General features: G+C 45.2%; 1 protein-coding gene across 9 annotated transcripts in view; it reads left to right on the forward strand.

Moving 5' to 3' along the window:
* Window positions 1–21329, forward strand: part of GDPD5 (glycerophosphodiester phosphodiesterase domain containing 5) — a 216816-nt gene that overhangs the window by 162665 nt on the left and 32822 nt on the right. For all 9 annotated transcript variants that reach the window (XM_053309922.1, XM_053309923.1, XM_053309921.1 and 6 more), the window contains 6 exons: window positions 948–1041; window positions 2725–2784; window positions 4159–4257; window positions 9289–9382; window positions 12439–12584; window positions 17426–17508. In XM_053309922.1, coding sequence (XP_053165897.1) covers window positions 948–1041; window positions 2725–2784; window positions 4159–4257; window positions 9289–9382; window positions 12439–12584; window positions 17426–17508 — 576 coding nt within the window. The remainder of the gene's footprint in view (window positions 1–947; window positions 1042–2724; window positions 2785–4158; window positions 4258–9288; window positions 9383–12438; window positions 12585–17425; window positions 17509–21329) is intronic.

Below are 21329 nucleotides of genomic sequence, written 5' to 3' on the forward strand. Positions count from 1 at the left end.
TATTGTCTGGAGACACGGAATCAAAGTTCCTCCCCATAAGAGCCTCCCCATTTCTGACCGCTTTTAAAAAGTCTTTAAAGACTCATCTGTTCACCCAGGCTTTTAATTAATATTGTTTTAATTGTTTTAATGTTCTTTTAGAATATTGTTTTAAAAATTTTAAATTATTGTGTTTTAAATTTCTTGTTTGTGTTTTTAACTAATGTTTTATTTTCTGTTTTTATTTTGTTGTAAACCGCCCAGAGATGTGAGTTTGGGGCGGTATAAAAATATAAGAAAGAAAGAAAGATAGAAAGAAAGAAAGGAAAGAAAGAAAGAAGTTTATTTAGGAAATCCATCAGGGAGATAGGTAAGGCCTACATGACTTGCTGCTAGCTACATACAGGAAGAGGAGAGAGAAAAGAAGGAAGCCTCTCTCTCCAGGTGAGAGAATGAAACTTGAGACTATCAAAGGTGAAGTAGAGCAGAGAAAGTGTAGTCAGAGAGGGGATTCCCTTGCTCACTAACCCTTCAGCTAGTGCCCCTAGTGGGTCAATAGGGTTGCTGATGCTTTTGGGACAGGGAACCATCGTATTTGTTTGTTTTTGCTTTTTCTATGTCCTCCACTTAGAGCACTTTTGATGAAAAGTAGTATAAAAACAATCGCTGTAGTATAAAAACAATACACACACACAATTGTAGCTTAGGGGGTTTCTTGTTTAATACCTCAGTTCTTGCAAATTATTGGATGGAATTCCTCAGTTTCAGTAGCCTCAGTCAGCCTTTGAAATGTCTTGTACTGTGTGCCACTCTGAGCATCTTTAGAGCAAGCTCGCACAACTTGTGACCTGCCAATTCAAACGCAAGCTGTCTTCCTTTTTTCCTCCTCCATTTATCCTCCGTTCTGAGCTTCTGTGCTGTAAAATGCATGTGTCTCATTTCTCCTTTATTGCCTTTCTCTCCTTCAGGTTTTTATATAATAGAATGGGATATTGGAGTGACTGGACCATTCCAATACTTGTCACAACTGCTGTGGGTTTCACCTATATCACAGCATTGTTGGTAAGTTTCAAGTCAGTTATATCTATCTATATATCCCTTGCAAAACATTTTATGTTAGAACACAGAAGTGCTATGTTGCATATTGCTCTCTGGAAAGGAAAGGTGGCTGTGTTTCCTCATGTAGGACTGTCGAGCTCTGTCAGCAACTAAGTTTTAATTGAGCTCCATAGGAAGCTCAAGGAAGCAGACGATTGGCTCATGAACCACTCATGAAGCGAAACAAGAGCTGGGGCCGATGCGCTGTGTCTCCCACAGTACCGGGGCCGATACACGGTGTCTCCCAACAGTAGCCGGCCTCCAAGAAGACTGGGCCGCTGAGTGTTGAGAGAGCAAGAAGGCTAATACACTAGCAGCACTGGATTGGGTAGAAACTGCTAGGAAAAGTACTAGTAAGGGGAGCTGATCCTACTCTAACCTGCTAGGCCTTAGCCCAGAAGGCTAGCAAGTTTGCTGCTTATATTTTGTATTTTTTGTACTCTTGCCAATTTAATCTTTCAACTCTTGTTCCATCTTAAAAACCTTTCAACTCAAGTGAACTTGTGCTTATTTTTACTCTATTTTATTGGTGTCTCTGTCCATTATTGCACTACTCAGTTTTGGTCTTGTTTTTAAGTGACAGAGGATTCTCTGACTGCAAGCCTATGCAGTCACACAGGTTTAAAAGTCCTTTTTGGTGGCAGTGGATGGTCAGACTGAGAGTCCAACCAGCTGCAGCCAACCAGCTGTGGCCAAGCCCTCACAGAGGAAAAGGGCTAAGTAAATAATTGCTGCTATGCGACTATGCAAATTTTCCTTTTTTTATGGTGTACTTGATGATATAAGAAGATGCTGAAAGGCATCATCTCCTACATGGTCAACCCCTCCTGTATGCTACCCAAAGACAACCACAGGGCTCTGTGGTCGCCAGGAGTCGACACCGACTCAACCACACACTTTCCTTTCACTTGATGGCAGTGTTTGCATTTTGCCATCGGTCGTGGAGGCCCTGCTCTCTGACTCGCTACCAGGAGTGCAGGAATTGCCTTCCAGCTCTGGATGGCCCTCTCCCATGAAGATCAGACTGGCTTTCTCTTTCTCGGTGTCTTAAATAGAAGCTGAACACTTTTATAAAAATTGCTGATGACTTTTAATTCCACGTTCCAGTTATGAATCTGTGCTGTGGTTAACTGTTTTTAGCTTCCTTTGTTTTCAAAGCTCCAATTGTTAAATTTTTAAATTGCTTATCGTATTTGATTGTTAAATTGCTGTAACAGGATTTTTTATAATGGAACGTTAGAATATAAATGTTGGAAATAAAGGAATATCCTCATTACATGCTGCTTTGGAGGCCATTTTTAATGAAAAAGCAAACTAATATTTATTGATTTAGCATATGTATATACAGCTGTACCACATCATCCACCGGGATTCTGTTCCCACATATTACCATCGGTAACGAAACCATGGATAATGAGGCATTGAATCTATGGGATCACGGAGGCTAGGTTCCCAGACCTTTTTTCTTTTTTTTGAAGTGCATGTGCATTCTGGCGTCCCATTTCCAAGAGGTGCTGGCTAGGTGGTTCCTTTTTGCTATCCCATCAAAAAGGAAAGTGGAGCATTTCCTCTTCCTGTATGCTCTTCTGCTGTTGGTGGGCTGCCACACCGGTTTAACTTTCTTTCCCATCTCTGTTGTCCTTTCAGATTTTAGCACTATGCCATATAGCAGTAGGACAGCAAATGAACCTGCACTGGATCCACAAGGTAAGCTGCTTCTTGGTATAAAAGGGCTAAGGCTGACTCAAAGCCTCTTTGTCTCAGAACTTTGGAATGAATTAGTGGGGCGGGGGGGGGCTTAATGGAATCAATCTATAGGTATGTAGGAAGCGGCTTTATCTTGAGCCAGGCCATTGGTTCTTCTAGCTCTGTATTGTCTATGCTGAGGAGGAGAGCTGCTCCTGTGGTGGCAAGCATGTCCCCTTAGCTAAGCAGGGTCCACCCTGGTTGCATATGAAAGGGAGACTAGAAGTGTTAGCACTGCAAGATATTCCCCTTAGGAGGTGGAGCTGCTCTGGGAAGAGCATCGAGGTTCCAAGTTCCGACCCTGGCTTCTCCAAGATCTGGCTGAGAAAGATTCCTGCCTGCAACCTTGGAGAAGCCGCTGCCAGTCTGTGAAGATAATACTGAGCTAGATAGACCAATGGTCTGACTCAGTATATGGCAGCTTCCTATGTTTCTATGATTAGTTTGTGGTTCTCCAGGGTTTCCGATGGGTTTTCCCCACAGCCCTATCTGCAGATGTCAAGCAGTGAACTGACCTTCTGCATGCTGCCACTAAACTCACCCGGCCCCATCTGCAACTCTTAGCCTCTGTCTTTCTCCCTATTTCAGACAAAGCCAGCCTTCTAAATACAGAACTATGGGGACTGGGACCCTTCTTGCCCTGTGGTAATGCAAGCACTGCTTTCAGTCCCATTCATTATCTGCTTCTCTTGCTTGCTTCCTCCCTTCCTTCCAGTTCTTGTCTCCCCAAATGAACTTGCAGCAGCTTTACAAAAAAAGAAGAGAAAATCCAGATCTAAGCACTAGATGAGATAAAGAAACAGCACAGCCATTTCCTTTCAATCTAGCTGAGTGACAAGAGGAGGAAAAAATTGTGAATGTTCAAAGTGTTCGCTACAATGTCCTTTTTGCAGTAGAAATGAAGGCAAAGTAAAACTCATTATGCCAAGTGATTATCAGCATGCCTGCCTCTATAAATAAGGCTAAAGTTAGAATCTGACTCTCATATAGGCCTAGTCACATGTTATGTTCAACACTCATACAACAAATGTACAGTGTACACAGGTAAATATCTGTACACAGGTACAGTCATTCACATATTATGTTGAACACAGGCATAGCAGTCCATTACCATGCATTTGAAGGGCTTGAATCCAAGTTCATTTTAAAAATTAACACAGGTACAGTCATTCACATAAACACGTGCATGAGTGTACAGTCATCTGTACAAGGCAGCCTAACATTGAAGAAGGTGGGGTATAGTTGTCTTTGATAAATGAATTACAAATCCTCCCTTCTCACAGAAGCAGAGAGAGAGAAATGTTATGTAAAATCTCTGACCGTCTTTTCTTGCAGATTGGTTTGATCACTACCTTGATAACGACCGTGGTAACGATGTGTTCTGTAGCTCAGCTGTGGGATGATGAATGGGATATGGTAGTTATATCATTACAAGTAAGTGCCTTGCTTGAGGGGGGAAACAGAAAGGTTTTTGTTTTGTTTTTGCAGGAGGTGGGGAGGAAATAATAGACGCTTAGATAGTTATGAATGCCTCGGAGAACAATAGGGGGAAGATTACTCTCAAAAATGAGTTATCAGTGCACTCATTGGTAACTTCTCAGCTTGACTGCCGCAATGCACTGTATGTGGGGCTGCGTTTGTATCTTCTTTGGAAACTTCAGTTAGTTCAAAATGCAGCATTCAGATTGGTCTCTGGGGTTCTCGGAGAGACCATATTATTCAGTTATTTATCAAATTTGTATGCCACCCCAAACTTTCACCTCTGTGCAGCTCACAACAACATAAAAAACTCAAAACACAGAAATAAAAATCTTGCAACAGTTTAAAACCACAATTACATTAAAAAGTGAAAAAGTAGGTCTTTAAAGATTTTTTTAAAGTTATCAGAGCTGGGGAAGCTCTGATTTCAACAGGGAGTGAATTCCCATAGTCTTGGAGCAGCAACAGAGAAGGCTCACCCCCACATAGCGGCCAGACAAGCTGGTTGTAGCTGCAGGCGAACCTCTCTGGCTAGGATCTCAATGGGCAATGGGGCTCATGGCAAAGAAGACGTTCCCTTAAATACCCAGGGCCTAAGCTGTTTAGGACTTTAAAGGTTATAACCAGCACCTTGTATTTTGCTTGGAAACATATTGGTAGCCAGTGTAGCTCTGTCAATGTGATCTCTTTGAGATGACCCAGAGACCAACCTGGCTGTTGCATTCTGCACCAATTGCAGTTTCAGGACAATGTACAAAGGCAGCCCCATATAGAGCACATTGCAGTAATCAAGTCTGGAGGTTACCAGCATACGTACCACGGTTCTGAGGTCATTCATCTCAAGAAACTGATGCAGCTGGCATATCAGCCAAAGCTAATAGAAAGCACCCCTGGCCACCACCTCAACCTGGGATACCAGGGAAAGTTGTGGATCCAGAAGCACTCCCAGACTGCGCACTTGTTCCTTCTGGGGCAGAGTGACCCCATCCAGAATGAGCAGATCAAAATCATCTCCCGAGTTCCAACATTGAACAATAAGTACCTCCATCTTATCTGGATTCAGTCTCAGTTTATCCCTCATCCAGCCCATTACTGCCTCCAGGCAGGCATTTGGGGAGGTTATGCCCTCTTCCGATGATGTTGACATGGAGAAATAGATTTGGATTTCATCAGCATACTGATAGCACTCTGCACCAAATCTCCTGATGATCTCTCCCAGCAGTTTCATGTAGATATTAAAAAGCATTGAGGACCGTATGGAGCCTTGGGGGACATTATGCCTGTTTTAAAACAACTGCACTGGCTGCCGATATGTTTCCGGGCAAAATACAAAGTCCTGGTAAATTAATTGCCTTTAAAGCCCTAAACGGCTTAGGTCTGGGTTACCTGGGAGAGCATCCTCTTCAGTATAATCCCCACCGCACTTTAAGGTAATCATAAGAGGTCTGTCTGCAACTGCTGCCAGCTTACCTGGTGGCGAGTTGGGATCGAACCTTCTCTGTAGCTGCTCCTGGGCTCTGGAATGCACTTCCTATGGATATTAGAGGCTTAGGAGTTTTAGCAGCCTTTAAAAGAGCCCTAAAAACATGTCTCTTTGCCCTGGCCTTTAGTGATTACTGAAACGATTTTATACTGGTTTTAATTTTGTTTTAATGAATTATTTATTTGTGTTTTTTAAATCTGTTTTTATATTTGTGAACCGCCTAATGCCATCTGGGCAAGGCGATATAAAAATCGAATGAATGAATGAATGAAAATATACTTACTGAAATTATATGAGAGAGAGATATTTACATATATCCTGCTCTTCCTCTGAGGAACTCAAAGTGGTGTTGATGCATATTTTCATCCTCAGAGCAGTGTACATGCTTATTTTTAACCCTGTGAGGTAGGTTAGGCTGAGAGATACATGACTTCATGGTTGAATGGGGATTTGAACTCAGGTCTTCCCGGTCCTAGTCCAACGCTCTAACCACTAGACTACACTGGCTCTCATTATGGTTTAGGCAAATGAAAAAGAAGGGCTACAGTTGTACAAAATGTATCAACTTATGGAACTCATTGCTACAGGATGTGAAGATGAACAACACAGACTTTTTTTAAAAAAGATGACTATGCCAAGGATAGGTTCATTGGCATCTACTGACCACAGTAGCTAGAAGAGACAACAATGCCTTTCGAGGGGCCTATCAATGCTATGAACTTTGAACAATCTAGATTTTCCCTTAAAGAATCCTGGGTATTTTAATTTGGTCAGGTGCTGATAATTCTCTGTTGGAGATTCTCAGTCATCTTCCCCTCACAGAACTATAGTTTAAAGGGAATAGTTTATACTTTATACCAGTTTATAGTTTATACCAGTACACTGGTATCAAGCATGTGGTGCAGATTAGATGCTCAAAGGCGGTCTGCCTCTGGCTGCCAGGTGCAAGTGGAAAGATGCCACCATCTTGTCCTGCTTGTAAATGTCCGTGAGGCCGGATGCTGGGCTAGCTGCTCCGCCCCACCAAGACCGTTCTTCCTCATGTTAGCCCATGTGGTGGCTTTGTGTCTTGAGAACGACGGTGCTTTCATTAGAAACGCCACATGCTTCATCCTCTCAGCCATGGTTGCCATGGTAGTGTTCTGGGCCTGTTCCCTCCCTGGCCTCTCTGTGGGTTGCTCTCTCATGTCTGAATGGGGCCTGTTTGACACTCTTGCTCACTGTTTTCAAACCGCTTCCCCACTTGTATGTTGTGTGTTGCCACAAGAAAGGGTAGGCATCTGGGGTGAAGATGCATTCACCACTGGAGGATGCATTCACCACAGGCAGGAGGGCAGTTGTGATGAGCCGGAAAATAGGGCTTCTGGCTGGCTTGTACATCTTTAGCTCTGTTGGACAGCCTGTCTGAAGTTTTGATGGCTGAACTACCTGTTCTCTCCTCTGCTAATTGGATGCACACTTTCGCTAGAAACTGGAAAAGGTTTGCTTTGCTTTTAGAGTATGTTTCTCCTCTAGTAACTGGGCAAGGAGGGACCTCTCAAAATGTCAATTCTCTTATGCATGGCAGCAGAGAGTAGCAGTGTGGACAGACTGATTTTCGTGGTTCGGCCCAAATTCCTACTGAATTCGGGCCAAATTGCGGGTCTGCGAACTGGGCGCTTTCCGGACTAGCCGCTCAAAAGCAGCAAAATGCTCCGTCCAGGCAAATCACTTTCAAAATGTAAAACCTGAAGGGGGAGCAGTCTCGCGAAAACTAACAACCCGAAAAAACAACACCTTTTTTATGCCGGATAAATGACATTGTAGCACTAAGTTGCAGCAATTAAATTCGAAACAAGGCATCCGACATATGAATGGCACCCTGGCGCTTTCGTCGGGAATGCGGTGTCATGACACAGGAAGTGTGGAAGCACACTTCAGAGATGTGTCATGACCCCGTTGCAGGGTCTAGTCTGGAAAGCGCCCTGGTTCAGTTGAACCGACCAGCTGGTTCCCGGTCAGTTTGACCAAACCGGCTCAAACTGGTTCGGCAGTGAGAAGGGTAAGGGTGGCAGCAAAAGGCATTTTTCAAAATAAATGAGGAGGTCCTTACTGGTACTGAAGCCAGTAATTAAAATAAATAACTGAATATTTATTTATAAATAAATAACTGAATCAATGAATGAATGTGGCACAGCTACGGCACTCACCTGGCCTCCACACGTGCACAAAATAAATCACATAGTAAAAGCTAAAACAGTACAGCCATTTAAATTTTTTAAAACAACATTTTAAAACAATGTTAAGACCGTTTAAAAAATATTTAATTAAAAGCCTGTGTGAATAGGTGTGTCTTTAAAGACTTTTAAAAAGTTGTCAGAGATGGAGAGGCTCTGATTTCAGCAGGGAGCGCGTTCCAAAGTTCTGGGGCAGCAATGGAGAAGGCCCGTCCCCGAGTAGCCACCAAACGAGCTGGTGGCAACTGCATACGGACCTCTCCTGATGATCTCAATGGGCGGCGGGGTTCATAACGAAGAAGACGTTCTCTTAAATGCCCAGGTCCCAAACGAATTAGGGCTTTTATAGGATTAGCATGCAAACGTTTTGATGGATTAGCATGCAAACTTTTTGTGAACTGCATCCTACTTGTGAGAACTGGAGTTTACAGCAGTTGCCCCAAGAAAGAGCAAATGCCAATCAAAAATAAAATTGCCTGGAATTAGATTGGCAGTCTCAAACACAGAGCCCGTTTTAAAAATTTGAGGAGGAGGAGGAGCAAGCAAGCTCATTCTTCTTATTGAAAAAATATGTGCTTAATTTAAACTAATCAGATCAGTAGCTTTACTCATAGAGGAGTTGGTTAACTTTAAATATAATTGTTAGGGTCACAGTATCAAGAAGTTTGAGAACTCCTGCCCTACTCTGTTCTCACCTGGGCCCAATCTCCAAGACCCTGTTCCTTTCCTCTCACTTTTCATCCCCACATTTCTATCCCAGGGATTCCCAACCTTGGGTCTCCAGATGTTGTTAGACTATAACTCCCATCATCCCTAGGATGATGTAGTCCAGCACCATCTGGGGATCCAAGATATTTGTCCCGGGGGGGTTGGGGGGGAATGTATAACTTCTCCAGCTCCATGTCTTCAGATCATAAGAGCCAGTCCAGCATTTGGGCTCTGTTTCCAGGCAGTATTATGACTTTGTCAGGTGCACCTTCCAAAGAAAGACCAGTGCTCATCACCAGTGCTCTCAGAACAACAAAGCACTTGGAGATGAAGCATCCTTTGCTTCATCTTGGACAAAGGTCAGCCCGAGACAGTGCCAGGCTTTTGCCAACTCCCGGCAGTCCTCAGAGTTTCAATCTTGGGATCACTACAGCTGACCTTTGGTTCCCCAGTGCTGCAACTTTCAGGGGTAGCAGAAGCAAGAGCAAGGGTTGTACACTGGAAACTTCTGTATTTTACTTCCTGATTCTCTCTCTATATATGTAGTTCCTAATCATTTCTCTCTCTCTTTTCCTTTAGGCAACAGCTCCTTTCCTGCACATAGGAGCCCTTGTGCTTGTCACGGCTCTGTCTTGGCTGATATCCGGGCAGTTGGCAAGAACAGAAAGAGCCAGTGAGTAGGGTGTTCTTTATGTGTGCATATTGTCGTTGGCTTTTCTTTTCTTATTTTACTTGCTGTGAACCACTTTGAGCATAATGTATGCAGAAAAGTGGTATACAAATGAAGTAGCTAGTGCTTAGGACGGGGAAAGGCAACCTTAACACTCCAGCTGCTGCTGAACTAGAACTCCCATCATCCCCAGCAACAACAAATTGTGGCTAGGGATGATGGGAGTTGTAGTTCAACAACTGGAGCGCCACCAAGGTTGCCTGCTCCTGGCCTAGAACATAATTGATCCTATGAAATGTGAACTCTTCAAAATATATCATGGGAGGCAGTGTGTCCTAGTGTCCATGCACATGCATTTACACAGAAGCCAGTGGGGCTCTGCTGTCGAACTACAGTCCCATTCCCAAGAGCCTCAACTGCTTTTGAGAAGAAGACAACACTGGAGCCCTGTTCAGACATTATATTGTACATGTGTACAGAAGTCTGTACACTCGTGCATGTTTCTGTGTGAATGATTATATCTGAGTACATTTTGAAAGTGGACAGCCCCCTCAAAGGCATGGTGTAATGCCACACCTGGGTTCAATGTAATGTGTGAAAAATTGTATCTGTGTACATTCAAGTGCTGAGCATAATGTGTGAATAGAGCTTGGGAGGAGATTTCCCCTTGCCACTGCCGTGAATATTCATATCATAATATCCTGTGAAAGTGAGCTTAGAAAGCGACAACATAAGTTGCAATGTTTTGAAAAGAAAGGCTAGAACATAAGCTTCTCTCAAGAAATGGCAACTGCATTACCATAACAGACATAATTGTAAACCACCCAGAGATGTAAGTTTTGGGCTGCATAAAAATACGTTAAACAAACAAACAAATAAATGTGTCACGCTGCTGCTGATCCATCTCGCTCAGTATTGTCTGCACTGAATGGCATCTGCTCTTCAGGGTTACAGGCAAGATCTTCAGTATGATTCACACTGCACACTGAGGTCATGAGGAGAGGTCTGTCTCCGGATGCTGCTGCCAGCTCATCTGCTACTACGAATATTCATATACTGTACCACTCTTCAACCAACGTTCACAAAGTGGTTTATGTAGGAGAAAATAATAATACATAAATAAGATCGTCCCCTTTCCACCAAAAGACTCACAATCTAAAAACAAACATAAGGCAGATACCAGCGCCAGCTCCTGGAGGGATGCTATGCTGGGGTCTGGTTGCAACTTGGGACTGGGCCTTCTCTGTAGCTGCTCCTGGGCTCTGAAATGTGCTCCCTGCGGATATTAGAGGCTTAAGAGCTTTTGATTGATAGATGGATTGATTATGTGCCGTCAAGTCAGTGTCGACTCTTAGTGACCACATAGATGGATTCTCTCCAGGATGATCTGTCTTCCACTTGGCCTTGAAGGTCTCTGTCAGTGATGCATTCATTGCTGTCGGAATCGAGTCCATCCACCTTGCTTCTGGTCATCCTCTTCTTCTCTTTCCTTCCACTTTCCCCAGCATTATGGACTTCTCAAGGGAGCTGGGTTTTCGCATAATGGCTCTGAAGTACAAAGCCCTAAAAACATATCTTTTTAGCTGGGCCTTCAGTGAGTACTTAAATGATTTTAAACTGATTTTAATTTAATTTTGTTTTAAAATGAGTTATTTATTTTGTTTTAATCTGTTTTTATATTTGTGAACTGCCTAGAGCCATCTGGGTGAGGCGGTATACAAATCTAATAAATGCAAATAAATAAAATTAAATATGAGTCTTCTCCCAGCCCAGCCTGGTGGTGCCAGAGATTTGAACCTGGGACCTTCTGCACGCAAAGATTCCTTAGTAGTAGTAGGCTCTACTGTTAAGCTAATACCTGCACTCCACCCCCCAGCAGACAAAATGGTGATTTACCACCACAAAAGAGGAACTAGTTGGAGCACCAAAGCCATCAGAGCCTTTTTGCAGAAGCTTTGGAAGCAGCTGTGTGGGGAGTTCTGCCCAGGAGAAGGGAAGAATGGGGTGAAGGAATTTGCAGAGACCACTTTCTGATGTTGTTATCCTAGCCAGGGGAGGGTATGGTCTGCGTTTCTGTAATCACATGGCACAAACCTAGAATGCCTGTATGGGAATTCCTCAGGGATTCTCAAACTTGTGGTAGTCTTGTAGTAGCAAGCATGAATTGCCCCTTTGCTAAGCAGGGACCACCAGGGGCGGATTAAGCTATTTGTCACCCATAGGCGACCAGAGATTTGCCGCCCCAGCAAGGGTTCCCCTTTACAAGTAAAGGGCTTGAGAGGAGGGACCGAAATCTACCTTTAAAAAGTTTTCAGCCGGTTTTCGCGTGTGTGTGCGCAGAGGCCCCCAAGCCCGACCTGTCATTTGGAAGGTAGGTGGGCCTGTGGGAAGAGCTCTCGCCGCCATTGCCGCCACCATCTCATCACATGCACGTATGAAGACGGCCTGATGACCTGTCCTGATTTGGGCCCACTAGGAGCTCTCGACGCCTTCGCACAGTGGGGGTTTAAAATGTTTTCAAAGTAGATTTAACTTTCCCCTGCCCCCGTAAGTGCAAGCGCAATTAATGCATAGGCAAATCTGCCGCCCTAGGCAAGTGCCTACTTTGCCTATGCATTAATCCATCGCTGGGATCCACCCTGCTTTGCATTTGAATGGGAGACTACATGTGTGAGCACTGTAAGCTATTCCCCTTAGGGGATGGGGCCACTCTGGGAAGAGCCTCTAGGTTCCAAGTTCCCTCCCCGGCAGCATCTCCAAGATAGGGCTGAGAGAGAGTCCTCCTGCCTGCAACCTTGGAGAAGCCGCTGCCAGTCTGTGAAGACAATACTGAGCTAGATAGACCAGTGGTCTGACTTGGTATAAGGCAGCTTCCTATGTTCCTAGATGATAGACTTCAGTTCCCATCATACCCTGCCATAGTGGCAAAAGGGATGATGGCATCTGACTGTCCAGAGAAGCCTCCTCTCCCTTTCTTCCTCCCTGCTCCTCCTCCTTTGGGAAGCCCATGCCCCGAATCCACCATTTCACAACCCCTCTTTTTGTCTTCCTTCCCTCAGCGTCCCAAATGCTGATATTCATGGCCTACTTTGCTGTTGTTCTTGCACTCTACCTCGTCCCCCTCACAATCTACTCCCCTTGCATCATGGAGAGGAAGGACCTCGGGCCGAAGCCTGCAATTATTGGCCATCGTGGAGCACCAAAGGTACGTGTGCACCTAATCACTCTATTTCTGCCCTCTCTTCTCTAGGCTTGACTATCCTGAGCCTTGTTGACACCACCACGTGCTAGGTGTTGTGGCTTCATTTTTGTTATCTCAGAGTCCAGTTCAAAAATTCAAAGAAGCAGAGAGAGAAGTGGGAGGAACTGCAACCGCCGCTCCAGTTTTCTGATGGTTCCACTCCTGCCTGCCCCAGTGGAGTGGTTCAGTTAAGGGCAGACAGATGGATCTTCTCGCCTGTGTGCTGTCGGACAACTGAAGCATTGATATAGAAGAGTCTTCCCTTGCTTGCTTGCCTGCCTGTTTTTTTTAAAAAAAATGTTCTTGTACTGCTGTAGACTCCAATCTCCTAACTCAAGTGTATTTACTTTCTAGCCTCAATTATCTTAATGCTTTCTGCCCAAGGCATTCTGCTAAGAACGGCTAATTCTCACACTAATACTTGTTGATCTTTGGCTTAATGGGAACATATGCCCCGCGAAAGGAACTTGTTTTGGCAGCTGCTGCAGTGCGAGGAGAGGAGTCAACTGCCTAATTAACAATGTAAAGATATTTCATGCCACAGAGCAGAGGGTGTCTTTTGACTCCTGCCTGCTCCCCCAAAGGAAAGAAGGAAAGTGGAAAACAAATGTGGAAATGTGATGCTGGAATAAAAGAACCCACCATGGAATTCCAGATACTTTCCTAAGAGATGGAATTATGGGGGCCATATGTTTTTTGTATAGAGAGAGCAAAATAAGAGCTGGAAGACAGGAATAGTGGAGAGATCCTACAGCAGTGAAGTCCACTGTTTTTCAAGCGGGGGGCACTTTGGCAATACACCCTCAATGTGAGAGCCACAGTGCTGATCTCCGCACAGCCCTGTGTTTTTCTCAGTGCTGGGAAGGCTCTTTGACAGAGACAGAGTCCTCTCAAAAGCTCTCGGAGGAAAGTGCTGAGAAATGCCTACACTTCCCACACAGCACTCTGTGCACGCCTCCCAAGTTGGAGCAGGAGCTGAAGAGGACTCAGTTTCCCTTAAAGTGGGAGCCTCCATCGGCACTGGGCACAGCGTAGCGCTGCACTTAGGGCGGGGGGGGGGGCTGCCACTGGCCCCCAAACCTTACAACGAAGAACTTGGTCCTACAGTCTTCTGTTATGAAAGGGGGTGTGTGGTTCTTGGAATAAAAGGTAGTCTTATACAGAGTTGGACACCACGTTTGCTTGCAGATTCTACCAGTCTCTCTCACGGCCAATCAGAACAACCACGGGTAACACCCAGGATCTCGGGGAAAGTCCCCTCCCTGAGACCACAGAGAGCTACAGCAGGTTGGACGAGAAGCTGGGCTGGTTCCGATGAGATCCTGCCAGCCCATGCTATTAGAAAGGGGGTACACCAAGAGCATGGTGTAGTGGTTAGAGTGCTGGACTGGGACCGGGGAGACCCCAGTTCCAATCCCCATTCAGCCATAATGCTAGCTGGGTGACTCTGGGCCAGTCACGTCTCTCTCAGCCTCACCTACTTCACAGGGTTGTTGTGAAAGAGAAACTCCAGTATGTAGTACATCGCTCTGGGCTCCTTGGAGGAAGAGCGGGATATAAATGTAAGAATAATAATTATTATTATTTTACACAGTCAGACGGGTGTTATTGACTGGTTTGTTTGATCCAGACATCGAGTCCTTCCCAAGGACCTGGGATGCCAGAATTTTATTGTCAATGGTTATAGATACTGTCGCAGAATATAGGCTGTTCCCAGTAAAGCTGCTTTTTGTAACTGGCTGATGGTGATTTCTGTGGCCCCTATGGTGCTGAGGTGCTCTTCAAGGTCTTTTGGGACTGCACCCAGGGCGCCAATGACCACTGGGATTATTTGGGTCTTTTTCTGCCACAGCCTTTCAATTTCAATTTGTAGATCTTTGTATTTGGTGATTTTTTCTATTTCTTTTTCTTCTATTCTGCTATCCCCTGGTATTGCTATGTCGATTATTTTGACTTGTTTTTCTTTCTTCTCGACTACAGTGATATCTGCTGTATTGTGTGGCAGATGTTTGTCTGTTTGTGGTCGGAAGTCCCATAATATTTTTACGTCTTCATTTTCTTCAACGTTTTCAGTTTTATGGTCCCACCAATTTTTGGCTACAGGTAGCTTGTATTTTTTGCAGATGTTCCAGTGCATCATCCCTGCTACTTTGTCATGCCTTTGTTTGTAGTCAGTCTGTTCACACAACCAGGAGGCTTTACCGAGGGCTTCTACCTCGAATCTCCTACGGGAGAGAGTGTGTGCATTCACACACCAGCCAAACTTACCCCGAGGTGACTTCGAGATCCTTGGACCCACTCCACACACAACCCGGGCTTTGTGGTGTGAATTCTAGCTTATCTTGACATATTTCCGGGTTTTTAAAATGCTGGTTTTAAGTGACTTTTTCTGAAAACGCTAGAGCAAATAGGGAGAGGCACTGACATAGAATCATTAGCATGATAAGAGGGTTACTCTCTTTACAAATGCAGATGTAGCTCTTAAGGAAACTCTCCCGCCCTCCACTCCCCCCATTGGCTAGAAGGAAAACATGGAGGCATGCCATGTGAACTTGCATCAAAACAAAACCCGAGAGCAGAGGGGAGGGGCTGCTTCCCTCAATACCACGAGTATACTTCAAAGTGGCTTTGTTCAACATTTACCTCGCAGCATGAAGCGATGTGCGGATAACTCCCAGGAGGTGTGGTGCTAAAACTGTTCCTGAAGTGGCAGGAGAATTGCACAATATGCTCCTTTATAAAATGTGTATATATTTAAAGCAGAATATATAAAAATCCTCCCTGCACATAGATTATTAGCATACCAGGAAGGCAGCTAGAATAGAAGCCCTTTCCCCTGACACACTAGTTTCCTGTGTGCTGGGAGGTGTGTTGTGCTTCTTAGTATACATGGAACAGCAGTTCTCTTAGCTGTTCAACAATTAGAAAAATTCATGGCTATTTGGTGTGATGCTTTAATTGACCCTCCCTGTTGAGAGGCTGTCTATTTGTCTATATGCTGTAGAGCTGGGGACATACAATTAAGCATGGCAATCACCTTCATGCTCGGTTTGTGAGCTTCCCAGGTTGTTGAAAACAGAACACTGGACTTGATGGAGCATCAGTCTGCTACAGCAGAGTGACTGAGCATACGAACGCCCTGCTGGATCAGGCCCAAGGCCTTTCTAGTCCTGTTTCCCACAGTGGCCCACCAGCTGCCTCTGAGAAGCCCACAGGCAAGACATGAGGGCATGCCCTCTCTCTTGCTGTTGCTCCCCTGCAAGTGTTATTTAGAGGCCTTGAGGCTGGAGGTGGCCCATAGCCACCAGACTAGTAGCCATTGATGGACCTGTCCTCCATGAATTTGTCTAAGCCCCATTTAAAGCCATCCAAGCTAGTGGCCATCACCACATCCCGGGCAGAGAATTCCATTGCTTAATTATGTGCTGTGTGAAAAAGCACTTTCTTTTGTCTGCCCTGAATTTCTTGGCAATCAGTTTCATGGGGGAACCCCTGGTTCTGGTGTGGTGAGAGAGGGAGAAGAATCTCTCTGTGTCCACTTTCTCTACTCCATGCATAATTGTGTACAATCATATCTCCCCACAGTTGCCTCTTTTCCAAACTAACAAGACCCAGATGCTGTAGCCTTGCCTCCTAAGGAAGGTGCTCTAGGCCCTTGATCATCTTGGTTACCCTCTTCTGCACCTTCTCCAGTTCTACAGTGTCCTTGCTATGTCCTTGTGTTTGCTTTGTGCTGGTGTGCGCTACCTTAAATTGGCCCTGTGTTGCTGGTGTGAGAGCGGCCAAACAAACAAACCAAAGCCCTCGAAGCTCTTGCTACTAGTGTTATCTCTCTGAGGAATATGGTTTCCGGAGCTGAAATCAGCAGTACGCTGAAGGATGCTCTGTTGGACTGGCAGCAGGTCAAAGCGGGTCGGAAACTCCCCCGCAGTCCCTGAAATCCATAATTTAGCAGCTTGTTTAGGTCTTCCTTTTACACAATGCAAATCCCTTCCTTCCGGGTTTTTGAGGACACTTAAACCAAAGTGATCTTGCTCTCCAGGTTCTAAAGGCCCACTAATCCTTTCCTGCTTTGTGTGACATCCTCTTCATGAACTGACTTTCAAAGTGGCACTTCCCATCAGGTGACTTTTAAAGAGTGCATGCTTTCAAGCTGCATTCTCAGGGCAAATTTAAACACACCCTGCTTCTGTCACACTGTTGTTTGTTTTATTAACTTTTGGAACTTGGTGATGTGGTTGTTTTTGTTTGAAATGTCACTCTTGAAATGAATGTTCTAATGGCAGGAAAAATGAGATGGAAGGAATGTTATTCGGCGGTGGGGGGGGGCTTCCCCCCTCCCTGGGCATTGCCTGCAAATCATATTACATGCAGAGACTTGCCACAAGGTGTGGGGTTCTGATATTTGGGTACCTTGATGTTGTTGGATGCCCAGCATCTGGGGACTCAAGTTTGCGTAGATAGTTGGGAAAAGCTTGGTGTGCCATCTAATCCAGGGGTAGGTGGATTTTGAGTGCGCAGAATCTATTTCATGTTTTGCTTGAAGTCTTTGAGGTTCACCAACTGGAGCAGAATGCAAAAGAATTTTTTAAAAATTAGTGTCTTTCTTTCTTTCTTTCTTTCTTTCTTTCTTTCTTTCTTTCTTTCTTTCTTTCTTTCTTTCACAGCCTGTCAATGTTGTTAAACATGTTTGGAGAGCTGATGTTGGTATTTTAACCTCTTGGTCTATCATGTGGACTTTGCCGGCTTTGGCAGCTTGCTTTATGAATAAATGATGATATTTATACTCTGTGTTTCTTCTCTAGCTGGCACCAGAAAATACTTTGATGTCCTTCCAAAAGGCAGTGGAGCAGAAAGTCTATGGAGTGCAAGCAGATGTGGCGATAAGGCAAGAATTGTTCCTGTGTGTGAGGATTGCTTGCAGGTTTTCTCTTTTCCAACCTTTTTGGCACTTGACCACATGCCTGGTCCTAAGGCCCAAACTACATGTTGCATTAAAGTTCCATTATTGGCAATTCCCAGAAATATTTCTTCTACAGCCATGAGGATGGCACCATATCTTAGTGGTTGAGCATCTGCTTTGCATGCAGAAAGTCCCAGATTCCACTCTAGGTAGGCAGCATCTCCAGATAGGGCTGGGAAAGACTCCTGCCTGGAACCTTGGAGAGCTGCTGCCAGTCAGAGTAGAAAATATTGAGGTAGATGGACCATGATCTGGCTCAAAACAACTTCCTTAGATCCCTCAGCCCATTTTCCACAATAACCAACCAGACACGTCTAAGAAGTCCACAAGCATGGTTTGAAAAGCAGCACTGCTCTCTCACAGTTGTGCCTTAGCAACTGGAATCTAGAGTTATGTTGCTCCTGAACTTGGAGGCTCCATTTAGCCCCTGGGACTGCTGGCAGTCCTCTGCACCTGCATGGTTTTGTCAAATGCTTTTAAAAGCTGCTTTTAAACACTGATGACCACTAAGCCAGTGTTCATCACCATTTCTTCTGGGAGCAAATTCCATACATGAATTATGTTAATATAGCAAGATTCATGCGCTCAGCTTGTTTTTTGCCGGAACACAGTCTTAAGGCCCGGACTTTAGTCCATTCCTCTTCCCTAATGGATGCAGATTACACACCTATGGGGCTGGGGCCATAGTTCGGTGGTAGAGCATCTTCAGCTTTGCATGCACAAGGCCCTGAGTTCAATCCCTGGCAGCATTTCCAGGTAGGGCTGGGAAAGACCCCCTGCCTGCAACCCTGGGGCACCATTGCCAGCCAGTCTAGACAATTCTGAGCGGGATGGACCAAGGGTCTGACTTGGCATAAGGCAGCTCACTATGTTGGCATGGGATTTGTGTCCACGTGTATGATTTGGATTGGGACTGCCACTTGGAGGAGGTGTGTCTGACTCTTTTCCGCCAGCACTCTCCAATTGGTGGGTGTTGGCTTCTATAAAAAGTAGTAGATCTTGAACATGTGAAGTTTGCCCACCTCTGTTCTGAGCACCTGCTTTGCATGAAGAATATCCCAGATTCATGGTTGTACACTGCCCAGAGCTTTCAGATGGGGCGGTTTATAAATGTAATCAATAAATAATGAATAATAAATTGCCTGGCATTTCCAGCCTCAGGGGGTCTTAGGAGCAGGGCTGGCAAAGAAGACCTTGCCTGAGATCTCATCACTGTCCGTCAAAGCCGAGTTGCTACGGATACGAATGACGGATATTTGTATACCGCTTTTCCACAAAAGTCCCCAAAGTGGTTTACATAGATATAAATAGATAAGATGGCTCCTTGTCCCCAAAAGGCTCACAATCTTTTAAAAAAATAAAAAAATAAGAAAGACACCAGCAACAGCCACTGGAGGGATGCTGTGCTAGGGCTGGATAGGGCCAGTTGCTCTCCCCCTGCTAAATATAAGAGAATCACCACTTTAAAAAGGTGCCTCTTTGCTCAGTTAGCAGGTTATAGTTGATAGCACCGAGTTAGATGGGCCAATGGTCTGACTCAACAGAAGCTACCTTCATACTTCATAGTTAGCTATTTAGATGTGTGGATGCCTCCTTTCCACCAAAAACTAATCCTGGGGGCAACTCACAGATCAAAAGCTAAAAAACAATAACACCCATCAGAAAAAAACAAGAGAGCATAAAAATGGTACAGCAGCTAAACAGAACAAACAAACAATAAATGGGAGGCTTACAAAATAAGCAGCAGGAAGTAGGTCTGTCTGATCCCCCCCACAAAGGCTCAATGGAAAAATAATCGGTGCCTAAAAGGGAGAAGCAAGCAAGCGGGCATTTAAGCTATGACAAATCTGAGTTCAGTTCGAGTTCATCAGTATTTTCTTTATTATTAATAATAGTAATAGTAATAGTAATAATTCAGTTTCTATACCGCCCTTCCGAAAATGGCTCAGGGCGGGTTATACAGAGAAACAACTAATAAATAAGATGGATCCCTGTCCCCAAAGGGCTCACAATCTAAAAAGAAACACAAGATAGACACCAGCAACAGCCACTGGAGGTACTGTGCTGGGGGTGGTGAGTACCATCCAAGGGAACCAATGCTCACTGTGATTTTGGACAAAAGTCTACATCCCTAGAGGTAGAAAATAGACCATAGCATTGCAATTCTGCCAGTGTTCAGTATATTGTGCTTTTGTTGTCTAGCCAGGGATTCTCAGTGTTGGGTCCCCAGATGTTATTGGACTTCAGCTCCCATAAGCCCCAGCCAAAGGCCACTGTAGCTGGGAATTATGGGAGTTGAAGTCCAATAACATCTGGGGACCCAATGTTGAGAATCCCTGGTCTAGACCACCAAGCCCTGCAGTGGCCAAATTTGCAAGGCTCTTTTAAAAGCTTTTACACAAACACAAAACCCGCTATAAAATGTTGTCGATGTTGTCAAAGAAATGGAAATGACAGTGGGCAGGAATATGCTCCAAAGATTACTCCATGGAGGAGAGTACAATAATTGGTTCATTGCCCTAACCCCACCCCGACTCTAACCCTCTGTGCAAAAATGACTGCAATTTTATCCTAATTGTTTGGAGGCAGGGATGAAGAAGTGGTGATAACACACACAAAGCTGTAAGTGCCACAATGCTGTCCCCTCCCTTCCCTCTCTAGGTGGGTAGGCATTGCCAAAAGTCACTGTGAGCATTCGTCCCCAAGGTGGTACTGGTGGTCAAACAGCGCAGGCCTGTACTATTTGGCTCAGTTCCTGTTTGTATGTATGCGTGTATTTATTTATAACTTCTTTCTCTGGGGGGTTTACAGCAACAGAAAACGGATTAAAAATTGAAACCTTAAAACAATTTAAAACCACAGTCCAGTTAAAAAGCTTGGGTGCAAGAACGAGTCTTTAGAGATGTTGTAAAGCTCGTCAGAGATGGGGAAGCTCTTTTTTCAGCAGGGGGCACATTCCGGAGCCTTGGGGCAGCAACAGAGAAGGGCCCGTCATTGCACAGCCACAAGACGAGCCGTTGGCAACTGCAGGCAAATCTCTGCAGGTGACCTCAGTGAGTGGTGGGGCTCATGGCGAAGATGATGTTCTCTTAAATACCTACAGCCTGTGTTCCCCTCTAAGGTGCGTATGCACCAAATCCCAGCCCGCCCCCCCGCCCCCACACACCCCGTGCAGAAGATTTTGGTGGGCGTGCAGTCTCTGCTGCAACTGCCACACCCCGTTTGTCCTCCTCCCCGGCCAGGAAGATTGCTGAGCTTTCCCCAACTGGGTTGCCACCCCCCCCCCCGGCCTCTTCCTCCTCCAGTTCCAGCTGCGAGATCAGGAGGGAGGATGGGTGGAGGTGGCAACTCCCCCCCCACCCCACCCATGGCCTTGGCCTTGGCAGCCCAGAAGGAAACTGGAGCTGGGGGCCAGGGGGTGGGGACAGGAGGTGGCTCCTCCCCTCCCCCGCAGACAACCCCCCCAGCAAAAATTAGAGGGAACACTGCCTAGGGCCTAAGCTGTTTAGGGCTTTATAGGTTATGACCAGCACTTCGTATTTTGCCTGGAAACATAGTGGTAGCTGGTGTAGTTCCTTCAAATACAGGAGTGATGTGGTCTCTCCGAGATGACCCAGAGACCAACCTGGCTGCCGCATTCTGGACCAACTGCAATTTCTAGACTACATACAAGGGCAGCCCCACGTAGAGTACATTGCAGCAGTCAAGGTTTCCAGCAGATGTACCACTGTTCTGAGGTAGTTTAT

This window comes from Hemicordylus capensis, chromosome 3 (genome assembly GCF_027244095.1).
Source record: "Hemicordylus capensis ecotype Gifberg chromosome 3, rHemCap1.1.pri, whole genome shotgun sequence".
Lineage (NCBI taxonomy): Eukaryota > Metazoa > Chordata > Lepidosauria > Squamata > Cordylidae > Hemicordylus > Hemicordylus capensis.